Genomic DNA, 9,814 nt, shown 5'->3' with positions numbered 1-9,814 from the left:
TATAATTGCAGGTCATCAGCGAAGCATACACAGAGAGGCTTGACTGCCCGAGATTCAAATATTAAGAGGTCACAGCCAGGTCTTGCCTTGTCAACGTTGCTAATGTGTCTTTGTGAGCTTTCCTACAAAAAGATTTTACACTGTGGCGTAAGCAGAAAATAAACCTGAAAAGCCTGTAAGAGTTCATGAGCAGTCACCGGAAATTCACCATGGTTGGCCAAATCCTCCTCTGTGCCTTGGCTCGTATCCTAGCTTTGCAACTGCGCGACCATTTCGCGTACGCACCAAAAGTTCGAGACAAAACTTTCGTGAGCGCCGAGTAAGGAGCACACTTGAGGAAAGAAGACGGGGAAGAGAAAAAGAAGCGTTCATTCAGAAGTAGCCGTTGATATGTCAGAATCGACCAGATGCTGGCTCGGTTGGCCGCTTTGCTGGGAGTGATGTGCAGCTGACATACCTGCTTCACCTTGTGCCTGACCACGCCATAATATAGAAGAGCGATAGTTTAGGAGAGAACGCCGTGAGGCTATCGTGGGCAAGCTGTCGCGGCGTGAGAAGATCCAATGCTAGTCCGCGAACGCGGCGCTACGCCCGTGTTACGCCTTTTCTTTCATAGCACAGCTGTCACTTTATGGTGCAACAATAGCGACAAAAAGACAAACTAACTTGGAACTGGAGAAAAGTGCTCACCAGAAGCAGGGAAACCATGCCCCCGAACTTGCCATGGTTACGAGGACTCATATTGCGCATGATGATGTTCTAAAGTGGTTGGTGCGAGGTTCGTTGCCGTTCAACCCGTCAACGCCGAAGGCCATGTCGTTCATCTCGAATATGGGAGACTTGAATTGTCTAAATGAGGATAGATCCATGCTGACAATGACCATCAAGGGGATATTACTCGACACGCAGAAAGATATGGGTATGCGAGTGCCAGCGCTAGCATGAAATCGAGGGTAGCGTATGTATTTGAAGGAGAGAAGGAAGGTATTGCGAATCGTTTTTTTTGTTGTTTTTTTTTGTTGTTTTTTTTTTTCTGTTTTTGAGAATCCGCTGGGAGTAGGAAAGATACAAAAGAAGAGAATGAGCAGGAAAAGTGTATTCTACCTATCGGTGTGTCACATTGTTGGTGTGATGCCATATCGCAGTTCTTTTGCTAGATCTTTGACCAGACCTTCATCATTGCACAGAGGTATTGTTTACTTTGTGGACCCTTTGCGTTGGAGTTTGGATTATCTGTAAAATTGAAAAAAAAAAAAAAATCTTTTTTGTATCATGACCCATGACTGAAACGAAACTTGTCACTTCCGGTGTCGTACCGTGTAATGGCCTGATGCGAGTCGGCTACTTTGAGTAGCGTGTAACTTTGCCCCGACGGGAAGAGACGAAATTGCCCCAGTCCAGTGCCCAACTAACAAGAACAGCGAGATACGCGCATCTGGTCCGAGACAGGAGAAATTTTTTTCTAGATGATGCACAGGATTGTGTCGTTTGGAACCCGAGAAATTAATACTTATTGTGGTCTTCTCGCTCAGACACCCACTCGTGATACTTCGACATGGTGGCCTTTTTAAGCGCTCTCGATATGTTTGACGACCGTTTGTCGGTCTTGATGGTACGCTCCGTGCAAAATCTCCACTATTAAGTCTTGGTTTTCCAAGGTGCCATCTCAGTCACAGCATAGATCTTTCAGCATCAAAGCCTCAGGAAGCGATTCGGCTGGCCGCGTCGCTCTGGGCTCTCATCGAAATGCGTATAGCTTGTCTCCAGTTCGCGCCGCAGCTCGCCGAGACTGACCGAAACGTCGAGCGAGCAGACGCCATCCTGGACCGGGCCGACCCGCAAGACATTGACCTGCTCGTTCTGCCAGAGCTCGCCTTTTCTGGCTACAATTTCAAGTCGCTCGGCCACATCTCGCCGCACCTGGAGCTCGCCGAGACCGGCATCACCGCGACGTGGTCACGGCAGGCCGCACTCAAGTACGGCTGCGCCGTCGTCGCCGGCTACCCAGAGAAAGTTGATCCGGGGCGCAGCTGGCCTGCGGACCCAGAGTACTATAACTCGGCCATCATCATCGACGGCGACGGCGATGTCGTGGGAAACTACAGGAAGTCACATCTCTACTATACCGACGAAACGTGGGCGCTCGAAGGCGGCGGCGGATTTTACAACGGCCATGTCCGAGGGCTGGGCCATCTCGTTCTTGGCATCTGCATGGACATCAAGTGAGCATACCCTGGCAGCTGGTTGAAATTAAGAGGGGACTGAATTTTATACGCTCAAAAAATGGACGCGTCACATCTTTGTAGCGCCTATACCCCCTTATATATCAACAGAATTCACGCTAACATCGTCATTAGCCCCTACAAGTTCGAAGCACCATGGGAAGCCTACGAATTCTCCAACCATGCGCTCGAGACGGGCGCGCGGCTTATAGTGCTGAGCATGGCGTGGTGCACCAATGCTGACCAAGAAGAGTTCTTTCTCGAGCCCAAGGAGCCAGACATGGATACCTTGTTGTACTGGCTCACTCGACTACAGCCCATTATCTCTATTGACTCCAATCAAGAAACCATCATCGTTTTTGGAAACAGGTGCGGAGCTGAAGGGGATACCACCTACGTTGGCACGAGCACGGTCATTGGTGTCAAGTCTGGCGAAGTTTCACTGTACGGTATCCTTGGCCGTGATGAAGAGTCCTTGCTTGTGGTTGACACAAACGCCGTACCATACGCAAAAATTAGGCTGCAGAGCCTTGAGCCCGTTCAGGCCCAAGACCAATATGAAGATACCCTGGCATCGCAGACGTACCTCCAAGCAGGCCCATCAGACAAAGGAGCAGATGCAGGTGGCTCGGAGACGCGCACTACAAACGGCGTAGGATCCCATCAGGCAAATCTGACCGATGTACAGGAGCTCACCTTGGACGCTATCGTAGTGACGAGAGAGGCGGAGGGCTACTCGCATTACGACAATCACTGGCCTGAACCATCACGACGGCCACGGGAGCACCGCACAAGCGGCCCTTTCAGAATTGATGGTAGCAGTGTCGGATTTGCATCCTCCTGCAGCCACGATAGTTACACGCTTTTCACGCAGTCCCATGTTGCCGCCCCAGCTACGCGGCAACATCGCATGGACGCAATGCGGCCGACAATGAGTGACGGCGATTATAACGGAAATCGTTTGGACTATTTCTCTGAAAGTGACGATGAATCGTTTCTTCATGACTCGTACTCCGAGAGGGAGGAGGAAGGCTGGCCCTACTCTCACGAGTCACAACTTTTTGGTGCCGAGCGGTGGGGTCCATGGCAAGAGCGATACGCCACTTCGGAATTGTCTCTCGTGCACAGAATTGCATCCTTTGCCCTCCAACATGAAGACTCGCCGACGCCGAACACGGAGAACTTCAAGGAAGAAGACATATACAAGCATGTTCATGGCAAAAATTTGACATCCGAGCACCATATTCGATACCATACACATCTGCTCAGAAAGAAGCGTGCCAGGCAAGGCTTTTCCACAGAGGCTGAGAACCAAGGGGATAGCCAGGAGGAGGACCAAGAGGAATGCCAAGAGCCGGAGAACGATATTGGATTCGAAACGCACAACGACTATGATGAGCTTCGCCACGCAGGTCGGCCCAACTTGAAGCTGGCTGCTCCGACTCCAGTCCGCGCAGTTCGCGAGGCACGGCCAAACTGTATCCATGGAAGCGTGACCAAGGCCAGGCAACCCGCTTGGCTAGAGTATTCGGCAGAGCCTACGCCAATCGCGGACACTCCCATGAGCCATATGACGCTGTATTCGCCGATCCGTGCGAGGCGGCGTCACGCGAGGCGTGCGCCCGGATTTGCCACTGCAGTTTTGGGCCAAACAGGCGCGGTCTCAATCCCGAGCAGCATGGGCGGTGATGATGAGCAGGCCGCATACCAGGTGCGGCTGCCGGTGCTGGGCAGGTCCAAGGCCAAGGAGAATTCGGTCCCTCTGCAAGATCCCTCGCGGAGACCCAAAGCGGCGGCTAGACAGGTGCCGGCGCTGAAACTCGTGCCAAGAGAGGTGCCACGGGGAAAGGAGAGGGAAGTTGGTGAGCGGTGGCGGCGCACGTCGAGACAGCTACCGACTGCTCTGGAAATAAAAGGGCCCGGGCCGCGAGACAACGGCGGCGATAAGGAGTCTTTAGACCCCAGTGCTCGTTGTACTTGTGCATGAGGGGGGAAGACGACTATATGCCGCTGCCTAGCAGGCGTTGTTGAAGGAGCTTACGGGACGAGACTGTGTTGGCAAACGCAATTGGTATTTGCGTATGGGAGACGATTTTTGTTGTGTAGTCTGCAGATTAATTTGCCACCAGGATAGCTGAAGCGAAGATGTGTGGACCATGACAGCTGATCCTGTCCAGAAGCCAGGCAAGAAACCAACTAGACTACTTAACGGATAGCAAAGATGATTCCATTCTCAGGGTATAAATATGCTCAAGATTAAAGTAGCTTTGTCCTCGTGAGACGCGCCTGGTCCTCCTGAACGCAACTATTTTTGGGGGGAGGGGGTGTTTGCGTCTCATTGAAATGCGCTGCTTCTATCTTTAGGGTGTTTCTTTTCAAAGGTTTTCGACATCTAATGATGCCTGGGTCTGACAATGATTTTTTTTAGAAGAACTTCTTGCTGCAGAGCTAATAATAGATGCACAACGCTGTAGATGATTGAAGCGGCCACTGAAGACAGGCGCCAAAAAAAAAAAAAAACGACGACGCTCGAGTTACGACGGCGAATTACAACGGGCGACTCGATTGCAGTGTGTGAGTGGACATGAGTGACAGCGACCCAAGTCTTTCGCCGGCGCGACGCGCCCATTGCAAAGTTGTGCGACGACACCATCACATGATTAGAACCCGGTGCAGTTGTCCGACGGGTTGCACAATGGGGGGTGGCCGCTGACTGTCGATATCAAGCACACCTTTTACGAGAATAGAACGGCATGTTCCATTCATAGCATTGTAGTGGTTCAAGGGCTGCATTGATAAACAATCACATCACAATGCCACTTGCTCGGTTCTACACACATGTGATGGGCGGCGGTACGACGTGCTGTGCGGGGGAGAGCATGGAGACACGACTCGAGATGGGGACCAAAATCCTGGGGTAAAAGTCATGCAATGGACAGAAGACTGACTCAACGTGAGCGATATCGCCACTAGGCGTTGCCGATATTTCATCCGTCGACTCAATCACTCATCAGGAGGCAATCCGAGCTGCTTGAGAATCAGCTGTCAAAGAGGTACCAGAAGCGCAAGAGTTGAAGTACCGAGACAATGAAGAAGAGAAGGGTCAAGAGAACGTGCCAAAAATGGAAGAGGAGATGGGAATTGTAACACGAGCACCAGGCTATTTTTGTGACATCGTGGCCATCACCTCGCAGTGGCGAGGGGGTTGGGGACGTCGCCGACATGTCCAATCTCGCGTTGTGCAACGCATATTCTGACAATAATGACAGCCGCTCAATACATGAGTCAGCATGTAAATCAACTCTGCGATGCAAGTATCTATTTACGGAGTGTTTGGAGGGCTAGCTCCACGAACACATTGGCAGCAACCAGCGCCGTCAAGCGCCAGAGGGGATTATAAACCATCGGCCGCACAATCCATATCCAATGTCCAAAAATAACTCCTCAAAACAAGAATCAGAGTAACTGAGAACTTACGCTTGATATAAAGCATTGGCATGTTCGCAGCCAGAAGTAATCAGTGCTTGCTTGAGCAGCAAAGAATTCGAGACTCGAGTCCACTACTTCTCATTTCAGAGAGGCCAACGCATACGGCCGTTAACCAAAAGCGCACATATTCCTCTTCAAATAATCTCACATTGTCGAAGCTCGCACTCCTTCAAAATGCGTGTCGGCTGCCTTCAGTTTGCCTCACGGCCCGGGGAGGTCGAAACCAATATGAAAAAGGCTCATGACATCTTGGACAAGGTCGGCAAACAAACTTCCACTGCCGTCGAATCGAACCTCGACTTCCTCGTTCTTCCCAAAGTGGCATTCTCAGGTATGTGCCACATTGCAATCCTCTTTCGTCACACGCAGTCCGCTAGTCTCCATGACTCATTTGCAAGGCTAACCTCCCCTCAAAGGCCCTGACTTTAAACCGGAGGACCTTGGGAAATATGAGACTACTACTACTTCCACGCAACTCTGGGCCAAGTCTGCAGCCGTGAAGTACGGGTGCACCGTCGTGGTCGGCTACCCAGAAGTGATCGATGCCCGCTGTGGCCAAATCCCCGAGGAAAGGTGGTTTAGCTCCTCCATTGCGATAGACAAGTTTGGGAAGACCGTCGAAAATGATGCCGAGAGAATCATAAATACGAACGAGCCCATGTTTTCCGACATCAAAACCGACTTTGGCAAAATAACGGTTGGACAGTGTAAGTCGAAGAAACCCAGGGCTCTGACAAGAAAAAGGGCTAATTTGTCGGTTTTCGCCTCGCCGCTCGATAGTCACAGACCTTGGGTATGTGTAAACCCTTTGAGACGCGTTCAAAATATCCCTGCTAACGTGTCGTACTGATAGTGAAAGAGAATTCTCAAATGATCTGGAAACCACAGCATTTGCCGAACACATGCTGGCGGTGGACAGCTACGCCGCTATCATCTCAATGGCGTGGGCAAAAGAGGACCCAGACTTCTCATCCAAGCCCCCTTACAAGCCTGACGAGTATGCCTTGTCATGCTGGGTTGCCCGCTTGGAGCCCTTGGTTGAAGCAAAGCGCAAAGAAGAAACCTTGATCGTGCTGTGCAACAGCACGGGCCCAGACACCTATGCGGGAACAAGTGCCGTGCTCGGCATCAAAGACGGAGAAGTACTGGTCTATGATTATCTTGGCAGCTCTCAAGAAGGTCTTCTTGTAGTTGACACGTCCAAGAACCCGGTTCACAAACTCAGCCCTCGGCGGATGGAGGCAGGCCCCAACCTAGAGCAGGATACTGAGTCCTTGACAAGCGCAGACTCGCCTCAAACAGGGCCTCTCACACCCGATACATCATACAGAGGATCCGATACTGCGCAAGAATTCCCGCACGAGTACGACTTTGATGCGGAAGGCGCCAAGCGACTCGCCCTCCCGGCGGTCAGGGTGTTTCCCACTCTTGTGACGGTAGGGCGGCCGGCAACAGGCAGAGGACAGGCGCGTCCGAAATTGGACATTCCAAAACTAAATTCCAAAATCCCTCGAGAGATATCGGCGACTGAATACATAGTGCGTGCGGCTGCAGCATCCGACCCCAAAGACTCCAGCGCCAAGGTCCGTTCGCCAGAGGCAAGTACACCGTATCCCGGTAGCCGTCGTATGCGTTTTCCAGACTACGGCATGTTAAGAAGAGAGAATCCTCGAATATTCGAAAATGCAACCCCGGCCACGCCCACAACGCCCTTTGAGGACCCGAGAACAGCAATTTCAACGTCTCCCCAGTGTTGGAACGGACCATGGTCGATGCTCGCACAAGATGGCGAAAGTACAAGACGAGAAGTGGCTTTCTTTCCTGCCCAGAATGTCTTGCCAATGCGGCCGAAAACACCACGAGCAGCTCGTTCTCGCTCGCCACGTTCCTCAGACCGTACGTTGGCATCGGATCCGGCCAGCGCAGTCGTAATCGATCCCAGAACAATCAAGAGACCGGTATCTCCCAAGTCGCGCAATGCCCAGAAGCTGGTAGCACTGAAGCTACCGACCGATCCAGACGATTGTGGTATCATTCCAATTCTTGCGAGTCCGAGCATCATGACGACAAGTCCATCCACCGAACGCAGCCAGTCCGTGGGCAGAGGCCGCCGTCGAAAGGCGAGAGAGCCGTCGGAAGAGAACAGTCGCAGCTCGTCGAGGGACTCGACGCGTCATGGGCTGCTTCATCGTAGGATAAGGTACGGCGATGGTAGTAATGATGTGCCCCGCGCTCGCAATCAGCGAACACAATCAAGCAGCCCGCGGCCAAGAACTATTCTTCGAAGTGCAAGCTTGCCAGCACCTCCATACGGCCGGGAAAGGGACACGAAAGTAGCGAAAACTGTTAAATTTTGCCAAGTCTGAACCGTGCTTTTGGACGGCTCCAAAAGCAGAGGGGCACTGAGCGAGGGAGGTAATTTATCAGTCGCGGTTGAAGAATGGGTGATGAAGTGGAGAGGAACAGTCCCAATGCCTTCAAATTGTATGAAAAGGCGGGAAAAGCCAGGGCAGAGAAACAAGTAACCGAGATAGTCCGAGAATGTAAGGATATTGGCCGCTCAAAAAAAAAAAAAAAAANAAAAAAAAAGAGGAGTATTCGACGGAGAGCAGTGACTTGACCATCTAAGACCGCCAACAAGTCGATCTTGTTAAATGATTGAGGCAGCAAAAAGGAGTCCATCGCTTCGAGCGAACAGTGCAAGTGCGAGAAGCAAGTATGAGTGGTCAAGTATTTTGTGGCAGGTGCAAGTTGCTCATTCCTGCCACTTGAGGGTACCGATTGTCGACAATGTGTTCGTGAAGCTGCTTAGTACTGAGATTAGACGGAGCGCCGCATCGATCTGCCAATAACGGCCAACAGCAAGGATGCGTTGCGCGTTTGCGTGCGCGACAATATCCATATGATAGAAACTTTGGACCGAGAAAGGGGGACTCAGCAGTGACTCAGCTGCGCATTGCTTTCCCAGTCAAGCTCCCGCATTGCTTCGTACTCGTCCGCTCGCCCAGACTCAGTTGGCAGTGTTACTGCTGGTAAGAAATGCTCGTCAATGAAGAAAAAATTGTTGCGCAGCTGTTCAGTATCGCCCGATTAAGCTAGTTACCCTGGGGCGAGAACAAGACCTATCCGAGTCTCTGGTAAAAGAAGTGATTCTCTCTCTGAATAATCGCAGACTCGAAACGTTCCAGAAAGTGAAGAGACGCATGTAAGCATCGAAACCGCAGAACGAGCTTCCCAAGTTTCAGCAATGACGACGCTGCCGCATGGCTGTTTGGGTTACACCTCGTATAAAGTTGCGTCAAGTCGGCGGAGAAATGCCGCCGATTCAGAGATCTATAACTTTGTCATCATAGTCGTACTTTTAGAACGCATCCTAGACATACTCAATAAAATTCTGGGTCAAACGACTTGTCTCTACCTAGTTGAGCAGTAGCTCTGCGCCACAGCCTGCCAAGAGGCATGCTGTTTCAAGATGCTCGAAGATCCAGGTAGTAAGAAAAGTGTTGAGCTAGCAAACTGAGATGATATTGCAGCGGAAAAGACCGTTGCAAAGATGGCCCAGCTTGCATGATAGCACCAACTTTGGGTACTTCTTGTCAAGAACACTGATGTGTCTAAGCCCCCCTAAAGCTCAGAACAGCATCAAGATGAACAGTGTATAGAGCTAGTATTTCAGCAATACACATGTTTGGCGTGTATATTGGACAGCCAAAGACGGGTTTGAGCCAGCCACTAGGGGCTCAGCAACGAACAAGACCGTTGCGCAGTCGTACAAGCTCACCTAGTAGCACTAGATGGAGTTTCAGTGCCTCAAGATATGAGAAGTACAGGGAGGATAAGAGACTGGGCTGATGAGATCGGGATCGAAGAAGACTTTGTGTGGTTGGCAAGTCCTTCGTCGGAGGCGCTTGCTCTGTATCGTAGACTTTTGAGCAGGACGCAAAGAAGCTTCCGAAGTCTTGAATACTTATAGACATCATATAGATAGTCTCAAGCTTGAAAGTCCAGATCAAGAAGCGAATAAGTTTGTCGTATTGAGCTCCGGGTCTCGCCCGATCGAGGGTGACCGGTAAATCGATGCTGTGCGTGCACGGCGCAGACAG

At 51.2% G+C, this 9,814-nt stretch overlaps 2 protein-coding genes across 2 annotated transcripts; both read left to right on the top strand.

The window, feature by feature from the left end:
* Window positions 1-1,746: 1,746 nt before the first annotated feature.
* BBA_02654 (carbon-nitrogen hydrolase) lies at window positions 1,747-4,209 on the top strand (the record flags this gene model as incomplete). The annotated part of the gene is made up of 2 exons (XM_008597751.1): window positions 1,747-2,222; window positions 2,358-4,209. 2 exons carry the CDS (start codon window positions 1,747-1,749, stop codon window positions 4,207-4,209), a joined length of 2,328 nt encoding a protein of 775 aa, XP_008595973.1.
* Window positions 4,210-5,885: 1,676 nt separating this feature from the next.
* On the top strand, window positions 5,886-7,905 carry BBA_02653 (carbon-nitrogen hydrolase; the record flags this gene model as incomplete). The annotated part of the gene is made up of 5 exons (XM_008597750.1): window positions 5,886-6,042; window positions 6,128-6,418; window positions 6,492-6,504; window positions 6,565-7,337; window positions 7,541-7,905. 5 exons carry the CDS (start codon window positions 5,886-5,888, stop codon window positions 7,903-7,905), a joined length of 1,599 nt encoding a protein of 532 aa, XP_008595972.1.
* Between the last annotated feature and the right edge of the window lie 1,909 nt (window positions 7,906-9,814).

The sequence above is a fragment of the Beauveria bassiana genome, assembly GCF_000280675.1.
Source record: "Beauveria bassiana ARSEF 2860 unplaced genomic scaffold BBA_S00005, whole genome shotgun sequence".
In the NCBI taxonomy this organism is placed as follows: Eukaryota; Fungi; Ascomycota; class Sordariomycetes; order Hypocreales; family Cordycipitaceae; genus Beauveria; species Beauveria bassiana.
Note: the sequence above shows the minus strand (reverse complement) of the source record. Positions and strands in the feature narration are given on the sequence as shown.